The sequence below is a fragment of the Oncorhynchus mykiss genome, chromosome 7 (genome assembly GCF_013265735.2).
Source record: "Oncorhynchus mykiss isolate Arlee chromosome 7, USDA_OmykA_1.1, whole genome shotgun sequence".
NCBI lineage: Eukaryota > Metazoa > Chordata > Actinopteri > Salmoniformes > Salmonidae > Oncorhynchus > Oncorhynchus mykiss.
In genome coordinates, this window is record NC_048571.1 from 22,796,360 (window position 1) to 22,816,328 (window position 19,969).

The 19,969-nt window shown below is 43.9% G+C and overlaps 2 protein-coding genes across 8 annotated transcripts; both read right to left on the minus strand.

Annotated features, from left to right (window-relative positions):
- Positions 1–1,564: 1,564 nt before the first annotated feature.
- Positions 1,565–11,138, minus strand: LOC110527527 (major facilitator superfamily domain-containing protein 6-A). Of its 7 annotated transcripts, none has more exons than XM_021608865.2 (12): positions 10,828–11,133; positions 8,767–10,079; positions 8,539–8,609; positions 8,254–8,308; positions 7,797–8,125; positions 7,029–7,126; positions 4,064–4,225; positions 3,682–3,780; positions 3,390–3,475; positions 3,055–3,255; positions 2,777–2,780; positions 1,565–2,568 (listed from the first exon to the last, which is right to left on the minus strand). In XM_021608865.2, exons 2-12 carry the CDS (start codon positions 10,075–10,077, stop codon positions 2,558–2,560), a joined length of 2,427 nt encoding a protein of 808 aa, XP_021464540.2. In that variant the 5' UTR covers positions 10,078–10,079; positions 10,828–11,133; the 3' UTR covers positions 1,565–2,557. The 7 variants fall into 7 exon arrangements, 6 of the variants coding, with proteins under 6 accessions (XP_021464540.2, XP_036838908.1, XP_021464539.2 ...); XM_036983013.1 differs by having other exon boundaries at positions 2,777–2,827; XM_021608864.2 differs by lacking the exon at positions 2,777–2,780 and having other exon boundaries at positions 10,828–11,132.
- Positions 11,139–11,316: 178 nt separating this feature from the next.
- On the minus strand, positions 11,317–16,547 carry LOC110527529 (insulin-like growth factor-binding protein complex acid labile subunit). The gene is made up of 5 exons (XM_021608869.2): positions 15,891–16,547; positions 13,286–13,431; positions 12,640–12,983; positions 12,299–12,458; positions 11,317–12,168 (listed from the first exon to the last, which is right to left on the minus strand). Exons 3-5 carry the CDS (start codon positions 12,966–12,968, stop codon positions 11,596–11,598), a joined length of 1,062 nt encoding a protein of 353 aa, XP_021464544.1. The 5' UTR covers positions 12,969–12,983; positions 13,286–13,431; positions 15,891–16,547; the 3' UTR covers positions 11,317–11,595.
- Between the last annotated feature and the right edge of the window lie 3,422 nt (positions 16,548–19,969).

Sequence of the window (19,969 nt, forward strand, 5' to 3'; positions counted from 1 at the left end):
ACCAATTATTTAAGTGCGGAAATGTTAAATCGACTGCTTAGACCTCAGTGAACCACTACTTAGGCCTAAATGGCTGTGGGCTGGGGAGTCGTTCTACTCCTCAACACTGTCCTTGCTCCTTGGATCCTACGGCTTTGCTGCCCAACCGGGTATTGGGGTGGGAGTAACCATGGCTCTGAGCTCCCCTGGTGTGCCTCCTGCAGGCTAAGGCTGTGGCTGGTGTGGGCTGTGGGCTAGAGGCTGGCCCTGTGGGCGTTATGTATGGTTGTATTGATGACGGTAGAGACAAAAGCCTCTCACTGTGTCACACAGGGCACTTTTTCCTCACTCTGCAGGACATCCCGGGTCATGCTTAGTAGGGCACACAGCCACCGCAGCAAAACTGTTTGCAATGGAAAGCGACAATCTGAGCTCTAATTTGACACATACAGGTAGTAGGCCGAGGCTACCACTTTCACTGTTTTAAAAACGTTTTCCACCAACTTAACAATATGACCCTGGTGACTGTATATCCTGGAGTGTTCCTAAAAGATCACGCAGGCCTACACCATATCACACCTACCATTCTAATGATCAGCATGATTATTACCATGTGCAGCTATGTCATCAGTGCACCACTGTCAGTGTACAGTGCAAATCAATAAAAGGATGCTGCTACAGTACTACAACAGTCCCATGATGCCCTGCTGAACATGGCAGCTGTTTGGTCCCATCATGTCCTAGCATGTTGGAGATTCCACACCGCAGGCATAAATAGGACCAGTTCATGACTCAACACTTTCGGCAAAGCCATACGTACCCACAAGGCATCGCAGCGGAACTCATGTATGTGCGAGTCCGTGTGGTCAAGAGTAAACAAATATTATACTGGTGTTTGCCTCAATAAGATCGTTGAGGAACATGGGAATGTCATCATTTTTTATTAGACTTTCAAATGAACTGATTCATGAAGTACTTTCAGATGAACTGATTCATGGAGTACTTTCAAATGAACTGATTCATGAAGTACTTTCAGATGAACTGATTCATGGAGTACTTTCAAATGAACTGATTCATGAAGTACTTTCAGATGAACTGATTCATGGAGTACTTTCAAATGAACTGATTCATGAAGTACTTTCAGATGAACTGATTCATGAAGTACTTTCAGATGAACTGATTCATGAAGTACTTTCAGATGAACTGATTCATGGAGTACTTTCAAATGAACTGATTCATGAGAGTACTTTCAAATGAACTGATTCATGGAGTACTTTCAGATGAACTGATTCATGAAGTACTTTCAGATGAACTGATTCATGAGAGTACTTTCAAATGAACTGATTCATGGAGTGCAGCTGATGGAGAAACCTTAAGGTAAAATAAAAAAATGATTAATTCCTTAGATGTAGACAACAGGCTTAACAATATTGGATAAGACAGCTGCCATGGTCAGTCTTGTCTCTTGAGACTGTTATAGTAGAATCACTTTATATAGAGTACACCTAAAAAGGATAATGAAGGACATTAATTGCTGTGTTCAAAACAAAGACGATTCGGGGGAAACAAGTCCAATAATTAAATCTTTTTTTTTTTTTTTTTCCATCTTCAACATCAATATTAGCTTATATTTTCTGCCGAGACAAGGGATGTTGCAGATGGCATTGTGGTGTAGTTTCTGAAGAGAACACTATTACTGTCCTCCCACACACTCCCATCATCAGCAACAGCACGCACACCCTGACCTGAACACACACACACACACACTTAGGGTTAGTACTTCAATACGGTACACTACTGCCACCAAGTGTCTCCTCTTAGGATTTTAAAAACATGCCGGAATAGACAGCCATAATATCATTGAGACACCAGAAAAGCAGTGAAAGTTAATGATTTATCTACAAATACATTTTTATTGTCTATACACATATCATTTCATCCCAAGAGTCAAAATAATAACATGATTGTCAGAAGCACGTGCAGGAAGACACAGAGGAAATAAATACATTACATTCTAGACGGCAACAATCCCTTTCGACCCTTTCTAGATCAAATTCTATTTACACAATGCCAGATCACACACACACACACACACACACACACACACACACACACACACACACACACACACACACACACACACACACACACACACACACACACACACACACACACACACACACACACACACACACACACACAGAAAGCTTATCACTCAGTACCTTTTACAGCACACAGTCATCGATGTGGAGTAGTGCTCACTGCTCCTTACCCCTTCCTTACTGTACATGTCGCAGGAACCAAAGGAGACACGCGAGTGAATGTAAGTACTGTCTCGAAACTCAACTCAAGCCTTTAATCTACTGCCGGAAAGACAGTTGATGTGAAAGTACCAGGTGAAAAAGGCAGGCTGCTCCACAGAGTTCCCCTAGTCTGGTATGGGAGAGGGCTGGGATTCGGGGTGCTCTGCGGGGTGGGCCTTGCTAGGTATGCTGCCTGGGGGAACCGTTATGGTGGTGTGGTGACTTCTGTTGCTCTGTGTTCAGTCTCCACTGCCTTGTATTCAGAAGAGTTCTGATCATTTTGCTCCTGGCAACAGACGAGATAATATAACGTCATTGGCTAATCAATCACGACACAATGTTGTGGATACACTAAAGATATAACCAAACCATGCACTAAACTAGTAAACCAAACACGGGCACATAGGACTTTTGACCACATTCACCACCGCATGTCACAAATACAGTGTGGAATTTACCTCTACAGTGCACACAAAGAGCAAACACAGTCTCACCTTTCTTTAGTTCACATGAAGGCGTGGGGAGAAATCGTTCACATATTGTCACTGTTAATCATACGATATAAAAATAAATCCCATTGAAGTCAAATATTTAAAAAGGTTATAAAAAGAAAGAAAGAAGAAAAGAACATGAATTGGCTTGAAACTCTTAAACTTTGGATTCGCCACATCTGAGGACAAGAGTTCTCATTGAGATTTGACACATTTGAGGACAAGAGTTCTCATTGAGATTTGACACATCTTTATAAGATGACTATCGTCCATCATCCTACCTGCAGTGGCTGTGTCTCTGAGGGTAGACTACTCTTGGCCATGCAGTACATCTCTCTGATCTGGCAGACAGTGAAGGCTATGGTGACCCAGGGGGATCCACTCAGCACCCAGGCCGGTCTGTTAACATCCTCCTGCTCCTCCTGGTGCTTGGTCTTCTTAGCCGGGGGTCTAGGGTCAGGGTGGGGCACCATCACACCCACCTGGTAGTAGTAGTAGTAGTAGTAGTAGTAGTAGTAGTAATTAGTAGTAGTAGTACTAATAGTACACGTCATTGTCCCACAATGGGAAATTGGTTTGCTGAAAGAAGCAGTACAACAATTTGGAGAGTTCTGACCTGGCTCTGGTTCTGCATCAAGTCTATGGTAGCGATGGGAACTGGACTGGAAGGAACCGGAATGTTCTCTGCTAGCATCCTGTCCTCTATTGAGGGGAATACAATTTAGGTTATTTTGTGTATGGTACACTGTTAAAAATACAGGTGGTTTGCAGTTCTATAAATATTTTGTTTTTAGTGCAATATATGAAGCAATCCACTAATCCATTCTATACAGAACAAATTCCTCGAACAGTGCAGGGTCTGTAAAAAAATAAATAAAAATGAACTGAGGTGCTCTCCCCTCCCTCACCCTTTTCCTCGTTCTGTCCGGTCAGACACTGAATGAAGGAGAAGATGAGGAGTATCACCAGGGAAGCCATTCCAATCCCTCTGAACGTCTCTGCAGCTCCTGGAAAAAGAAAGACGCACTTTACAGACACAGAAACAACACAACGGTTACACTTCATGTTAAAGGCGTCATTTAACAGGGTTATGAAAGGTTTATACATCGTTTATAGACAGTTGATTATTAGTGGGCATGTATGTAGTTCATAAATGTGTAATAAATAGTATAACTCATTGGTCCCTCAAAATCATGTTCTATTATAAAAACACGGCTGTATGTCAAGAGTTGCTCAATTTCACGACTCAAATGGGACTGTCAAAAGGGGCCGTTGTTGTCGCAGCCGTACCAAAATAGTTGACGAAGACTCCCCCCACCATGGCCCCGCAGCCCCGTCCCAGCCCCAGGTGTAGACCCTGGAGGATACCCTGGGCAGAGGTCCTCAGAGCTGGGGGCACCGCGGCACTCAGGTAGGAGATACAGGCTGCCCAAACGGACGCATGGGTCACACCTACAGTACAAAGAGACAAGACAGAAAGACAGACAAAACAACAAGGTTAGAAAAGTGAAATACTGTGTGTGGCTCAGTTGGTAGAGCATGGCGCTTGCAAAGCCAGGGTTGTAGGTTTGATTCCCACGGGGAACAGTACGGAAAAAGTACAAAAATCTATGCACTCACGACTGTAAGTAACTCTGCATAAGAGCGTCTGCTAAATTAGTATAATGTCAATGATGCCAGAGGACAAGCATTGATGGAGGTGTTAAACATTACACAGCGTATAAGGATAAAAATGCTTCTTCAAAGTAGGGGTGGCAGGTAGCCTAGCGGTTAAGAGTGTTGGGCCAGTAACCAAAAGGTCGCTGGTTTGAATCCCTGAGCCGACTAGGTGAAAAATTTGTTGATGTGCCCTTGAGCAAGGCCCTCAACCCTAATTTCTCCTGTAAGTCGCTCTGCATAAGAGTGTCTGCTAAATGACAACAAAAAAAAACAACGTAAAATGTTATACATTATTTCAATAATAACGTCATATAGAAGAAAAAGCAGTCTGTCTTGTAGTATTAACGCCAATTGGGAAAACAATCTAACAGGAAACCTCGCCTCTCTTTTATTTAAGTCCTATGGATAAGGAAGTGTTGACACTTAGACTTCCATTCATCATCAGTCAGGCAGACGGACTTCTCATTCCGTGACCACAGATTCAAGACGTCAGATAGATATACACACATCCTTACGCTGAAGTAACGGGGTGGTCATCTAACACTCCTCTAAGACAGAGTTCAGGAAGAAGCTATAGCACCAAAGCAAACAGTGCCTCTCACTAATGACTAGTAATAATGAGATTATTCTTATGTATTGAGCATATTCTTATGTATTGAGTTTTTACTAGAAAAATTGTCATGAGGCGTAGGCCTAGAAGACATTTTATCCTCCACCGTTCAAAACACAACGCCATAGTTAAATTCCTTGCAAGAATCATGGGTGAGTACATTCACTATACAATATGGGGCCTCTGTTCTAGAGCAGGGGTTGGCAACAGGCTTTCTTTTTTGGCCCCCCAAAGTTTTTAGTAAAAAAAATACAAATAATCATCATATACACTACATGACCAAAAGTATGTGGACACCTGCTCGTCGAACATCCCATTCCAAAATCATGGCCATTAATATGGTTCCCCTTTTGCCGCTATAACAGCCTCCACTCTTCTGGGAAGGCTTTCCACTAGATGTTGGAACATTGCTGTGGGGACTTGCTTCCATTCAGCTACAAGAGCAGTACTGAGGTCGGTCACTGGTGTTGGACGATTAGGCCTGGCTCGCAGTCGGCGTTCCAATTCATCCCAAAGGTGTTTGATGGGGTTGAGGTCAGGGTTCTGTGCAGGCCAGTCAAATTCTTCCACACCGATCTCGACAAACCATTTCTGTATGGACCTCGCTTTGTACACGGGGGCATTGTCATGCTGAAACAGGATAGGGCCTTTCCCAAACTGTTGCCACAAAGTTGGAAGCATAGAATCATCTAGAATGTCATTGTATGCTGTAGCGTTAAGAATTCCCATCACTGGGGATCCCGAGTGGCGCAGTGGTCTGAGGCACTGCATCACAATGCTAGGTGTACCACTAGAGATTCTGGGTTCGAGTCCAGGCTCTGTCACAGCCATCCGCGACCGGGTGACCCATGGGGCGGCGCACAATTGACCCGGCGTCGTCCGGGTTAGGGAAGGGTTTAGCCGGCAGGGATATCCTTGTCCCATCGCGCACTAGCGACTCCTGTAGCGGGCCGGGCACAGTGCATGCTGTACGGTGTTTCCCCCGACACATTGGTGCGGCTGACTTCCGGGTTAAGTGGGCATTGTGTCAAGAAGCAGCTTGGTTGGGTTGTGTTTTGGAGGACACACAAGTCTCGACCTTCGCCTCTCCCGAGTCCGTATGGGAGTTGCAGCGATGAGACAAGAATGTAACCACGAATTTGGGGAGAAAAAGAGATTTTAAAAATATTTCCCTTGACTGGAACTAAGGGGCCTAGCCCGAACCATGAAAAACAACCCCAGACTATTATTCCTCCTCCACTAAACTTTACAGTTGGTACTTTGCATAGTAGTTTTGGGTAAAAAAAAAAGAGTGTAAAATCACCAGGAATTCTTCTAAAAATGTGTTTCATTTAGGAAGTCTGTTTGTACACCAAAAAAATATATAATACATGATTGTGTCTCAAAATACAATCTCTTTTTGGGCTTAGTTGTGGTCAATTTGCAGTGTGCAAATTATAATTCTTTTCTGGGCCCCGACCATTCTCTTCGACAAAAATCAGCCCCCTCTGGATCTAGTTGCCTACCTCTGCCCTATTGGTTATTTGGTACCCAAGGTGTCTGAAAGAAGGAGTGGAACAATATATTCTCCTGTCCAGTGTTTGACAAGACCCATCCAACCTGCTCTTAAATAATCTCTCACCTGTAACCACAGAAAGACAAACAGGGGTAACATGGTGCTTATTCACTAGTCATATGACATTACCAGGATATCCTTATTCAATTTCCTTTTGTTGATACTGTCTTTTAATATGACGGTTTTTGATGTGATACTGTAATGTCCTTTTCACTTAAAATCAATTAAGTTATATCTTATCCTGTTCTTGTTTCGTTGGCATGGGAAAAGGTGTTTTATAAGGCAGCGATTGCTTGAAATAACAGAGATTCCCATCCTAAGATGTACTGTACTGAGGCTCTACAGCCCTTAGCAATGGACTCAAATTTGAACCTTTCCTCAATCAGATGTCAACAGGAAGTAACGTCAATGTCGGACCTGCTCTCTCTTACCTTGCAAGACCTCCATAGGCAGAACTATCCATGCATTCTCCAAGTAAGAAATGTACAGGTAGCGTGCTGTGTTACATGCCAAGCCAATGTACAAGACCCTAAATTAGGAAAACAGGGAGGAAAGAAAGAAATTAGGGATGAGATTTTCAGAGGTTAGGTACTCCGAGCAAAAGTTATTAAGAGGAAGCAAACAGATCAGCGTCTTTTGTCGCGTTAATTATCTCAGGTCCAAAGAGATGCCCTACCAGGCATAGTTAGTATGACTCTGCGTACAGTGCCCATTGAACTGGTGAGGCAAAAAGCAGTGGCACAATTCCTCTTGAGACCTTTGCACTAATAGGTAACTGCATTGCTTGCGGGGTTATAACTACCCAAGATGTTAAGAGAAGAATGTTTGTGCGTCAAAATGACATAGGTCACACAGAGCTGATAGAGTGATAGCCCTCTCTCCTTAAACATAACACCACACTCTCAAATGTCCCTGCTCTGTGCTAGGTCTGTCTGTCTGACTATAGTATAGGTCTGTGTGACGTTCAAGCAAGAGGCACTCTAAATTAACACGATTTGTTTACATGCAGCGTGTCTAGCTGAGGTGAAACGGGATAGAAAATGTGGAAATCCTCAGTTTCAGAAAATACTGTGTGCTTTGGTTGTTGTTGTTGCTGCTGTTTCTGGTAAAAGATTTGGCTAAAAGAGATGGATAATGTGATATCCCTTCCTCCACCACCCTCCCCAAAACAACAACAACAACAACAACCCCATCCTTACCTGATGTGTCCCACCAGCTCAATAAACTTATGACTGGTGAAGTAAGCAGCCAGCTCTGACACATGACTCAGAACCGAACACACACCAAACAGCGTGGTGGTCCCCTTCAGGTCCTCAAGATGCCAATACAGGAAGGTGAACACAAAGCCGTAACCGAAGCCCATGAACCAGGCGACGAACAGCACTGTGCTGTACTGAACACTACAGAACAGCCTGAGGAGGTCACTGTAGTGGAAAGGCTGTTCGGGGATGGTGGACTCTGGGGTGATGGGGGTCTGGTCCGAGGTGGAGCTCTCGGTCCCCTCTGGAGATGCCACGTTCCCGCCTACCTGTGTGAGATAAATGAAGGTGTAAAACAAATAATAATAATAAAAAGATTATATTTTATTTACTTCTGCTAAAGAAATTAGAAAGACTATTCCACTTAGTGTGAGTTTTAATTTTCCAGTTGATTTACCTGTGGTATCTCTACCTCCTGGGGCCTCTGAGGCAACTCCTGTCTGTAGTCCCCACTGTCAAATCAAATCAAACTTCATTTAAAAGATCATTTAAAACCACAACACATTTACAGTAAAATCATCAAATGAAAGATATTAAAATCAAACAGCAATTGTATAAAATAGACGAATAAAAGTACATAAAACAAAAAGGAAGTCTAAAATAACAATACAATCATTGATTTAAGGCAAAGCTAAAAGGGTAGGGTTTCAAACATAATTTAAATTGTGTCTGCTCCTATTACCTGTCGAAGTAGAATTGTGTTGCTACCACCAGGGCCAGGCCCATCATCACTCCAAACACTATGAAGGCCACCTGGACAAGGAATGAAAGAAAGAGAGAATGAGTGAATGTATGAATGAGTGAACAACTGAACAAATTTAATTAACTCCGTTTGTATTTACGCATCAACTATGTCGCCCTTAGCGACCCATTGCTTATTATTTGTCACATGTTCAATGTCATACATTACCTGGTAGTTCTTATACTCGGGCAGGATACAGCCGACCACGCCGTCGATGAGCAGCGTAAGGTGGGTGTGGTCTATCCAGATACCCACTAGCAGCATGGTCACGCCCCAGCCAAGGGACCCCCACATTCTCTGCAGGCCGTAGCGGTCCCGGTGCTTCCCCAGGTACTGTAACGTCACCGTGTCCACAATGGTGACTGCCGGTGTGCTGAAGAACTCCCCCACGATGATGACCAAGAGGATTAGGAGAAAGATGCTCTCTACCTGATCCTCGTTGTACTCAATGATGTACTCTCTGGGTTGGGTGGGGGAAGGGGTAGTGGTTGCCATAGTTGTTGAAGTAGTATTTGGTGTAGCTTGAGTGGTATTGCCCTGCTCGTGAGGCACCAATATGGAATGTGTGGTGGGGGCATGGTTAGGGGCAAGGGTGGGGTTTTTAATGGTTAGTGGCATAGTTGTGGTATTCAGTAAAAGCTGAGTGGTATTGGCTTGCTCATTAGGCACCACTCTGGGTTGGGCATGGGTGGGGGTGTAAGTGGTTGTTGCCGTGGCATTGTTCTGCTCGTAAGACACCCCTGTGGATTGGGTGGTATTGCTATCAGCACCTCTTCTATGCCTGCGGCGTACACTATAGCCAGAATCACGGCCGTTCAAAACAAAAAGGAAGCTAGGAAAGTAACTTCGAAACAAATCCCGACGACTTCTCCTCGTGTGATTGGTGGAAACGTCCGGTAGCGAGCCGTTAATTGGTATCATTGTCGTCAAGGGGAGTATTGGTGGAGCCACAGTGGTGATGTCCACCTTCTCCTTACAGACCATGGCAGCTGGTTTGACAAAGCCGATGCCACAGTTGAACACCAACCAACACAGCACAGAGAACAGCAACAATGGCTTCCCTTTCTTAAAACGATCGGCCACCACTCCCCAGAATGGCGCACTGCAGAACTCTATAAAGTACCGGATCCCAACCAACAGTCCACTACGGCTTGGCGACATCCCGAGCTGCTTGTAGTAGACAGCTAGGAGTGGGTGCAGGGATCCGTATGCTGCATAGAAGAAGAAGTAGAAGATCTTGGAGATGAGGAGCTGGGAGTTGACTCGAAGGCACATCCTCTCAAAGCAGCCTAGGTCTTTCAGTGGCGAGGCCATGGGTGTCTCTGGAGCAGACTGTGTGTCTGATGCTGCAGCAGACACTGGCTCTCGGTCGGTCTGCAGCTCCAGGGAAAGAGTGTTGAAGGGTTCGTCCAGGACGTACTTCCTCTTCTGGTCCTCTTCGTCGTCCGATAGGATTACCACTTTGTCGTCTGCAGCCATCTCTGGAAGGCAGGAAGTTAGATGAATGTTTACTGGAACCTAAACAGTAGGCTACATTGATTATCATAAGCATACAGTCTATGTGTAGAAATATTGATGTTACGCATATTGATGTTACACAGGAAACGGAAACCACTTGTTACTTAGCTACTTCATGTACTTGATGTGCTGGTTAACAATATGCATAGTAAAGTTTGCTTAACTTATATATATATACATATATATATATATATATATATATATATATATATATATATACATATATATATATATATATATATATATATATATATATATTTGTCTTTCGTGACTACAACACAAAGCATATTGAAACACTATGCTATACAGTAAATATGTTTAGCATGGCTAGAATTGGCTACAATAAATATTAGGCTTCAACAAGTTGAACAAGTGGTGTAACAAATATAGTAACATTGTTACAACCTAATAACTCATGTTGATCGTGAGTGGGAATGTCATATCAGAAGAACCGGTGAAACCGGTGAAAAAATACATTTCACCGTCCAATGCGGAAGTGTAAACGAAATGAATGTTTCACTATCAAATAACACTTCACACCAAATTGAAGAAATAAAAGTACGTTTACTTTAAACAGTGCTGAACAGCGCACTTAAATCATACTATTGTAGATACGCAATCAAATAAAATAAAACGTCAAAAATGTGAATTAGCACAGTTTCTCTTTAAATTGGAAATGAGCTTGGACGCCGATGATCTCATCAATCTTACCTGCAAAAGTCCCCGGTCCGCGTTCCTATTCTTTCAACCTTGACTACGCAGGTTCGGCGGTGGCAGTTGTGTCTCCCCGTCTGAAATCGAAAGCTTTCTGCATTGCCTACAATGCAGCTTATTCCGTCGTCATCCTATGCATCCATGATACCGATGATATACCATAAGTAATATCCTTAATAAACACATCCTAGTTCAGGCCATTTCGCTTAGACTGGAACTCCGAACTCGATTCGCCCAGACGATGGGCCTCGTGTGACGCCTCTGCTATCTGTTAAAGCGAACCCAACCTCCCAAATAGTGTCCCCGCCGCCCGTCAACATACACCAACTACTACTGTAAATGCATTAAGAGCATGTTTATAACGAAGTGTGAAGGCAAGATGTGCAATTGTTATTGTTTCTAATATATATATATATATATATATATATATAAAATGTATATTTCTTACATCATAAAGGAAATGGATAGAGTACAATACGGCTAGTGCACATTTCAATTGCGTTGAATTTATTATTTTTCACACCGTTAGTATTGTTCATATTGTATTTTAAAGTATCTAATAGAACACTACAAATTCTGGTATTATTACAAATGCAAAAAGTGTACATATTGAGTAATTGATTAATGCATTTGTGTACAATAAATACTTGGTGAAATTGTACAATAGCCCTTTAAAATATGACGCTTATAACTGTCTCAGATATTTTCTTCGTGTTACTGTACAAATGTATTAAAAGGATTGTGTTGCCGAGAAAAAGTCAATCCCTAGTGATCTGAGTCAGACAAGTTGCCCTGCTCCGTCCAATGCTTTCCCCTCTTCTTCTTCTTTCTCTTCCTCTCCGCCATGACGATGGCCCCCAACACTGTTATCATCACGGTGATCGTGATAATCAGCACAATAACCACCTCGGCGATACACAGCTCCGTATCCACATCCATCAACCTGTAGTTCGCTAGTTCTGGCGGAGCATTACAGCTAAGATTATAGTAATCATCCAAGAACAGCCTTTGAACACTTCTAAGCTTGTGGAACACTTTCTGCAGGTCACAATTGCAGTCCCAGGGGTTTCCTTCCAACAGGATATGGGTACTGTAGGTGTGGATGCTTAGGAAGGTCTTGAAGTAGATGGTGCTCATCTGGTTGTGGGCTAGGTTGAGCAAGGCCAGGGAGGTCATGGGTGTGAAGACACCCTCTTGGGTCTTGTTGATCTGGTTCCCCTGCAGGTTGAGGACCTCCAGGGACTTCAGCATGGAGAACACCCCATTGTTCAGGGAGACGAGATGGTTGCCCTCCAGGTGGAGCTGCCGCAAGGTGGACATGGAGCCAAAGGACCTCACCTGGATGGAATAGAACAGAATCAAATAAAACACAATACAATATAGTAAAATAGAACGGAATAGAATCGAATTGTATAAGTCCTATATCACTTTATTTGATGTTGATTAACAAAAGTAAAAATGACCTCACCTGGATGTTATGGATGGCGTTGCCAGTAAGGTTGAGCCTCTGTAGGCCATCCAGGTGCATGAAGCTCTTGCTGTGCAGGGTGTGCAGGTGGTTGTGGCTCAGCTGCAGCTCTCTCAGAGCATTCAGGCCCAGGGAGAAGCTCTCGCTCAGGGACGAGATCCTGTTTAATCAATCGATAAATCAATCAATGAATCCATCCATCCATCCATCCATCAAATTTAATTGACAAAGCCCCTTTGACATGAACAGTTGTCACAAAGTGCTTTACAGTAACCCGGCCAAGACCTCAAAAGAGCAAAACAAAAACAAGAGCACGGCGGCCAGGAAAAACTTCCCACTACCTGTTACAACTCAGGTCCAACTTCTGAAGGAACTCTAGCTGGGTGAAGGCCCCGTCGGCTACAGCGCTGATGTTGTTGTCCTTTATAAGCAGAACCCTCAGTTTGCGTTCCATTTGGAAGGAACTCTTCGGAATAAAGGTTAGAAGGTTCATAGATAGGTCCAGGTGTTCCGTGGAAGGAGGGATGTGGTTGGGCAGTTGGGTAAAGAGGGCGTTAGTGCACGTGGTGAGTTTCAGTTCCTCGTGACAGTCGCAGCCTTTCTCGCACGGGCTGCTGCGAGACTTGGAGTAAACCGCCATCAACAGTAGGAGACAAAAGAAGTACTGCATTTTGGCCCCTTACACCTGAAAAAACGAGACAGAGAAAGTGTGGTAACACTTAACATAAAGTTGTTGTACCTGTGTATTAAGGCTGTAAGTACACTAGCAACTGCGGTCTATTTGCATGTTGTTGTGTAGTAATTTCGGAACGGGATTCTAGATAGCGTAATGGAGTTGAGTAATATAGCCCTGAAAACGTTCAGGAAGTATGCTACCATTTATACAAGTATCCCTGACACAACAGTCTACAACAAAGCATCCATTTTGACCAAATATGGCAATTTGGCCATAATAAAATAAAGAGAAAACATGTGAAAACGCCTTACATGTGTGAGGAGCAGCAGATCTGTCTTTATTCACCCCGCTGTTGTTCTATCAACAACCTGTCTGAGGCAGGTGGAAAACGTACCGAGGGAACCAGATGGCCCTCAGAACGCAGACAGAAGGGTGGCCCTATTGTTCAGGGCTGTTGCTGTTGAGAGAGAGAGAGAGAGAGAGAGAGAGAGAGAGAGTCAATAATTCACATCTCTGATGAGGAGGGGGCTGGAGAGGAGAGGAGAGGAGGTTTAAAGAGATTGCTTGTGAACTGGGGCAACATCTGAGAATAAGGCGACACTTCCCTCTTTGAAACATGAGTGTGTGGGTTATGTGATTTAGGGACAGCAGGTGTCTACAGGGGTGGAAGGGAGTGAGATGATCCACCATTTATGTAGCCTGGTTGATGAATCAGATATTTATCTGCTGAACCTGTTGAACTGCAGTGAGACAGATGATAGTAATTCCAACCAAATCCCTAACTTAGTTTCAATATCTATCCTTCAACGAATCCATCCACCGATGTTAGTCTGACATCTCAGTTTACCCACATAAGCCTTTTCCCGATCACCATGTGAAAGACAGAAATGGTTTCTTCGTGGTGGATGCTTGTGGATAGCTAGCTTCTCCTCTACATATCTGTTGTGTTGTGTAGCTCAGTTAGCAAGTGCATGGAGCTAGCATCCACAATGCTGTGGGTTCAATTCCTGGGTGTATTAAATACACACACAGCCTACTAAAAAGGTATGCATTCCATGAACTGTAAGTTGCTTTAGATCAGAGTTTCCCAAACTCGGTCCTGGGGCCTCCACTGGGTACATGTTTTGTTTCCCCCCCTGTGCTACACAGCTTATTCAAATAACCAACTCATCATCAAGCTTTGACTATTTGAAATCAGCTGACACAGCTGCTAGGGCAAAAACCAAGACGTGGACCCAGAGGGGGCCCCAGGACCGAGTTTGGGAGACCCTGTTTTAGATAATAGCGTCTGCTCAGTGGCATACATAATCCAATGACTGTAGATCAGGTGTCTGCTATGAAAGAGAAGTTAGACAGACTTGTGTAGGGGTTTGAGTTTCATTCTGGCCCCTGGTTTTCCAGCAAGGCCTGACCTGGACAATTCTGTCTGTGACTGGAAACAAAGTATTGATATTTCAATATAGCAGATCTTTAGTCTGCCACACAAATCGTACACTGAACAAAAATATAAACGCAACATGCAACAATTTCTGAGTTACAGTTCATATAAGGAAATCAGTCAATTGAAATAAAATCATTAGGCCATAATCTATGGATGTCACATGACTGGGAATAAAGATATGCTTCTGGGGGTTACAAATACCTTTAAAAAAAGTAGGGGTGTGGATCAGAAAACTAGTCAGTTTCTGGTGTGACCACCGTTTGCTGCATGCAGCGCAACACATCTCCTTCGCATAGAGCTGATTAGGAAGTTGATCGTGGCCTGTGGAATGTTGTCGCACTCTTCTTCAATGGCTGTGTGAAGTTTCTGGAGATTGGCGGGAACTGGAAGACGCTGTCGTACACGTCGATCCAGAGCATCCCACACATGCTCAATGGGTGACATGTCTGGTGAGTATGCAGTCCATAGAAGAACTAGGACATTTTCAGCTTCCAGGAATTGTGACATGCGACATGGGGCCGTGCATTATCATGCTGAAACATAAGGTGAGGGTGGCGAATGAATGGCACGACAATGGGCCTCAGGATCTCGTCATGGCATTCAAATTGCCATCGATAAAATGCAATCGTGTTTGTTGTCCATAGCTTATGCGTCCTGCAGATGAAGCCAAATGTGGAGGTCTTGGACTGGCGTGGTGACATGTGGTCTGCAGTTGTGTGGCCGGTTGGACGTACTGCCAAATTCTCTATAACAACATGGGAAACGGCTTATGGTAGAGAAATTAACATTAAATTCTCTGGCAACAGCTCCGGTGGACATTCCTGCAGTCAACATGCCAATTGCACGCTCCCTCAAAACTTGAGACATCTATGGCATTGTGTTGTGTGAAAAAACTGCACATTTTAGTGTGGCCTTTTATTGTCCCCAGCACAAGGTGCACCTGTGTAATAACCATGTTGTTTAATTAGCTTCTTGATATGCCACACCTGTCAGGTGGATGGATTATCTTGGCTAAGAAATAAGCTTTTTGTGCTTATGGAACATTTCTGGGATCTTTTATTTCAGTTCATGAAACATGGGACCAACAATTTACATTTTGTGTTTGTATTTTTGTTCACTATACTTATAGAAGACTGACTGGACAGATTATAGATCATATTTAGTTACATGCCTAATGCAAAGTAAGTGTGTGCAATTGATATACATTATTTTAACATTCCATAAAATATATACTTTTTACTAAGTAGTGTACTACCCTAATCGTGTTTGGATATCTTTACTTTTGCAATATTATTTTACCTTATTATCTTAGTGAAACAACATCCCATTACTCTAATTTCCCCTATGGCTTTTCTGTTGGTAGATTGACTTCATTTGCATCAACAATACCTTTTGAATGGTGCCAAAAGTCAAACACATAATGTCATGTTTGTGGAGGGAAACAACAGTCAATGTAAAAGGTTAATAACACATACCTTTTCCTGCTTGTCCTTTGAACAGTGTTGTACATCCAGTGACATCCAGGGTTTTATCTGTTGTCCACATGTAAGAACAGAGAGAGGGCCGGTACTGGAAGGAGTGCATCGGTAAGCCTCCCCCTTATAAGTCCTATAAACAAAGGATGGTCTCTGTCAGAGCCACAAGACTACAGCTGCAAGAAGACAACCTCACAGGGGCCAAATCAATGTAAATATCTCTATAAGTAGTCAGCAGCATCAGAAGACTTGTGAATTACTGCAAGAATACCACTGATGAATTTGTCATCCCCGCCCCGGATTACACAGACCGCAGTGATGGTGACGTCACCGTGCTCCACATTGCCCTTGATCTGTCCCAGTGTCCCAGAGTCTCATCTGTCACTGCGGTGTGATGGAACAGGGGTTGTCATGGAGACACCTGTCACCTGCTCCAGCCTAGCTGTGGGATACATGATTGATTAAAGACATGATTTTGACCAACAGCTGGAGCAGTTGGATTGAGAGAACGTCCCATGGAAGCTCACAGGTGCCGGGATGACCTCTCTAGACATTCTATATCATGGTTCTGTAGTAGGATACACCTCTACACACCGTGCTGCCAGACCTGTAGGGGCAATGGACGTGTCAGTAGAAATAACGAGGGACCTAAGTGAAATCAACATTCTAACATTAGACCCAGTTATTTCCAATTCCACCCATTCCACAGCCATCTAAAGATGAAAGATAATGGTGGATGAATGTGTGTAAAAATCTACATTAAATCTACATGGATGCCTGAATCAGATCTTTAATGGGTTGTGGTGGTTGTGATGTAATGACTCCTCCTGTGATTCTGTTGTTGACCAGCAGAGGGTATCAGTCACTCGTTTAAAATCAATACACACCAAGCTATTTTACAGTACCTTCTAGCTTTGAATTTGGTACTGCATGTACCAACTGCTATTGTATTTTTGCTGTCATGTTGATCATGTCAAGTGAAGAGTGTAATGTGGTTTTCAGATAGTTTCCTATCCTCATTGTATGCCAGCGCGATGGCACCCTATTCCCTATACAGAGCACTACTTCTGACCAGAGCCCTATGGTCCCCAAACAAAAGTAGTGCAATAGGGTGCCATTTCGGACTCAAGCAATGTTTGGGTCACATTTGATCAGCACATTGAAATACATTAGAACGACTGTCTGAGGACCTCTAGTCCTGCCAATGATCCTCACATGTCAAGGCTCAGGAGAAGACCCAGATACAGACAGTTTCGAAGTAACAAAAGTTTATTGCAGAAACAGGGGGGGCAGGAAAACGACAGTTCAGAGGTCAGTGGTCCAGAGCAGAGTCTGAAAGGTACAGAACGGCAGGCAGGCTAAGGGTCAGGGCAAGCAGAGGTCAGTAATCTAGTGTGGTGTGACAAGGTACAGAATGGCAGGCAGGCTCAGGGTCAGGGCAGGCAGAATGGTCAAACACATGGTCAAACAAAGATAGAAAACAGGAACTAGAGAAAGACTAGAGCCCGGGAAAAACGCGGGCAGGCTTGACGAAACAAAACGAAAAGGCAACAGACAAACAGAGAAAATAGGTATAAGTACACTGGGGATAATGGGGAAGATGGGTGATACCTGGAGGGGGGTGGAGACAAGCACAAAGACAGGTGAAACAGATCAGGGTGTGACACTCACAGATCCATCAGACCAGTTTCCACCAGCATGCATTAGCCTGCAAATGAGACTAGAGAGAGAGAGAGAGAGAGAGAGAGAGAGAGAGAGAACAAGAGAAAGGGAGAGAGAGAAAGAAAGAAAGAGAAAGAGAGCACGAGAGAGAGAGAGAGAGAGAGAGAGTGAGAGAGAGAGAGAACAAGAGAAAGGGAGAGAGAGATAGAAAGAAAGAGAAATAGAGCACGAGAGAGAGAGAGAGAGAGAGAGAGAAGGATAAGGATAAGGATAAGGAGAAGGATAAGAGAGAAAGAAAGAGAAAATAAGAGCGGGAGAGAGAGAGAGAGGGACTCATTACACGTTTGCCTTATAATGTTTGATAAGAATGAGGAACAGGGGGTCCATACAGAGCTTTGTGACTGGAAGGAGGAACACAGAGGAACAAACAAAAATGATTTTTTTTAAACAAGTAAGTGAACCTACCAATGATCCTGTGCACTTTGACTCAACAGACAGAAGCTTATGGCCAATTTGAGCAGTTTAATAGAACATGTGTGGGGTGATCAGAGTTTATGGGAATGTGTGAGAAAGAGCTGTGAAAACAGCCACTTTGCACTCCAAACCAAGCTGTCTAAGCTGTCCAGGCTGTCCAACAAACTTGGTAACATTTGCAGCAGCGTAACGTAACTTGCTGCAGTGTTCTTATTGTTAGCTGTAGGAACAGATTGGGAGCAGCAGGATGGCCAGACTGAACGTTCACACTAACCAACGTCAAATGTAGCACCTCACACAGACAGACAGCGAGGAAGAGGGTGTGTGTGTGTGTGTGTGTGTGTGTGTGTGTGTGTGTGTGTGTGTGCATGTGCACACGCGTGTGTGTGTGGAAGGAAGAAGGAGGGAATTAACATAGCCAGTGCAGATTGTATGGGACTCATGTCAACATCCAACCACAACAAGGGGAGTGGGCCAGGGATTCACAGATGTGGCACTGGGACTGGGACTGGGACTGGGACTGGGACTGGGACTGGGACTGCCATGACTCATTCCTATGAGGTGTTAGTAGAAAACACATGCCTCAAATACAGTACAGCCTTCTGTTAGAGGAAATGGTGCTATAGGCTATAGGCTATATAACTAAATTGGTAAATAACGCCCTGTGGCACCGGGCGGTTAGCCAGCCAAGCGGTAAAGAGACACTAAGGTAGGCAGCAAGCCACGCATGACTGGAGACCTGCTTCAGCTGCGCAGCGTATGTGTTGTTGTGGCCCAACAAATGATATCCGCTGTTTGAATGACACACACCAAACACGCAGGCCCAACCGACCCACAAACACATGCTCAGTCACGCTTGTATAACGCATAACACATACAGAGAGAGCTACACACACACACACACACACACACACACACACACACACACACACACACACATGCACATATTGTTGAATGTGGGTCAAAAAGACCCACAGGAATTTGTTTTGATTCCTCCTTATTCTGTTATGTGGATATTACAATGTGTTATATAGAGACACGTTGAATAATGTGGACCACATTTTTCTTTCCCTGTGTGACTCAGTCGGTAGAGCATGGTGCTTGCAACACCAAAGTTGTGGGTTCGATTCCCGCTGTGGCCACCCAATACAAAAAAAATGTGCGCATGCATGACAGTAGGTTGCTATGGGGGAAAGGGTCTGCCAGATGGCGTATATTATCTCTACATGGTATGCGATTGTGGGGAGACCTCTTGTGTGGTGTGGTGTCAAAGATATGCAAAGGATCCCATTGGTTCATGCAGTCAGCTACCGAGTAATGCTTTTTTGGAGAGGATTTCCTCAAACCTGTCGAACTAATGTGGAGTTAGGTAAACCCAGGAGTAAATTGTTTGTACAAACATCATTTAATATGGGACTATGGTATTAGGTGGATTATGGTCACACAATGTGACTCTTTCACAGGGTTTTGGAAGGAATTCCTAGCACTTGCCTTGATTGTGCAAGGCACGCACGCACGCACACACGCACGCACACACACGTACGTACGCACTCACGCACACACACACACATACGCACGCACGCACACACACACACACACAGACACACACACACACACACACACACACACACACACACACACACACACACACACACACACACACACACACACACACACACACACACACACACACACAGTCTTGTATAACTAACCTTGTAGGGGCACACAATTCCGTCCCATTCAAAATCCTATTAACCATAACCCTAACCCCTAACCTTAAAACTTAGCTCCTAACTCTAACCCTAACACTAACCTTAAACCTAAACCCCGTAGAAATAGCATTTCACCTTGTGGACGCACACACACACACACACACACACACGCACACACGCACACACGCACATCTTACATACGACTTAATCCTTAGGTTTTTATCTATGCTG

Excerpts from the sequence above, each read along its gene's own strand:
- LOC110527529 (XM_021608869.2), bottom strand. The coding sequence starts at position 12,968 with ATGCAGTACTTCTTTTGTCTCCTACTGTTGATGGCGGTTTACTCCAAG. Across the intron at positions 12,459-12,639 it reads TTGGACCTGAGTTGTAACAG|GATCTCGTCCCTGAGCGAGA; the intron begins GTAGTGGGAAGT and ends TTGATTAAACAG. Across the intron at positions 12,169-12,298 it reads ACGCCATCCATAACATCCAG|GTGAGGTCCTTTGGCTCCAT; the intron begins GTGAGGTCATTT and ends TATTCCATCCAG.
- LOC110527527 (XM_021608864.2), bottom strand. The coding sequence starts at position 10,077 with ATGGCTGCAGACGACAAAGTGGTAATCCTATCGGACGACGAAGAGGAC. Across the intron at positions 8,610-8,766 it reads CCGAGTATAAGAACTACCAG|GTGGCCTTCATAGTGTTTGG; the intron begins GTAATGTATGAC and ends TTCCTTGTCCAG. Across the intron at positions 3,476-3,681 it reads CGGACAGAACGAGGAAAAGG|AGGACAGGATGCTAGCAGAG; the intron begins GTGAGGGAGGGG and ends TCCCCTCAATAG.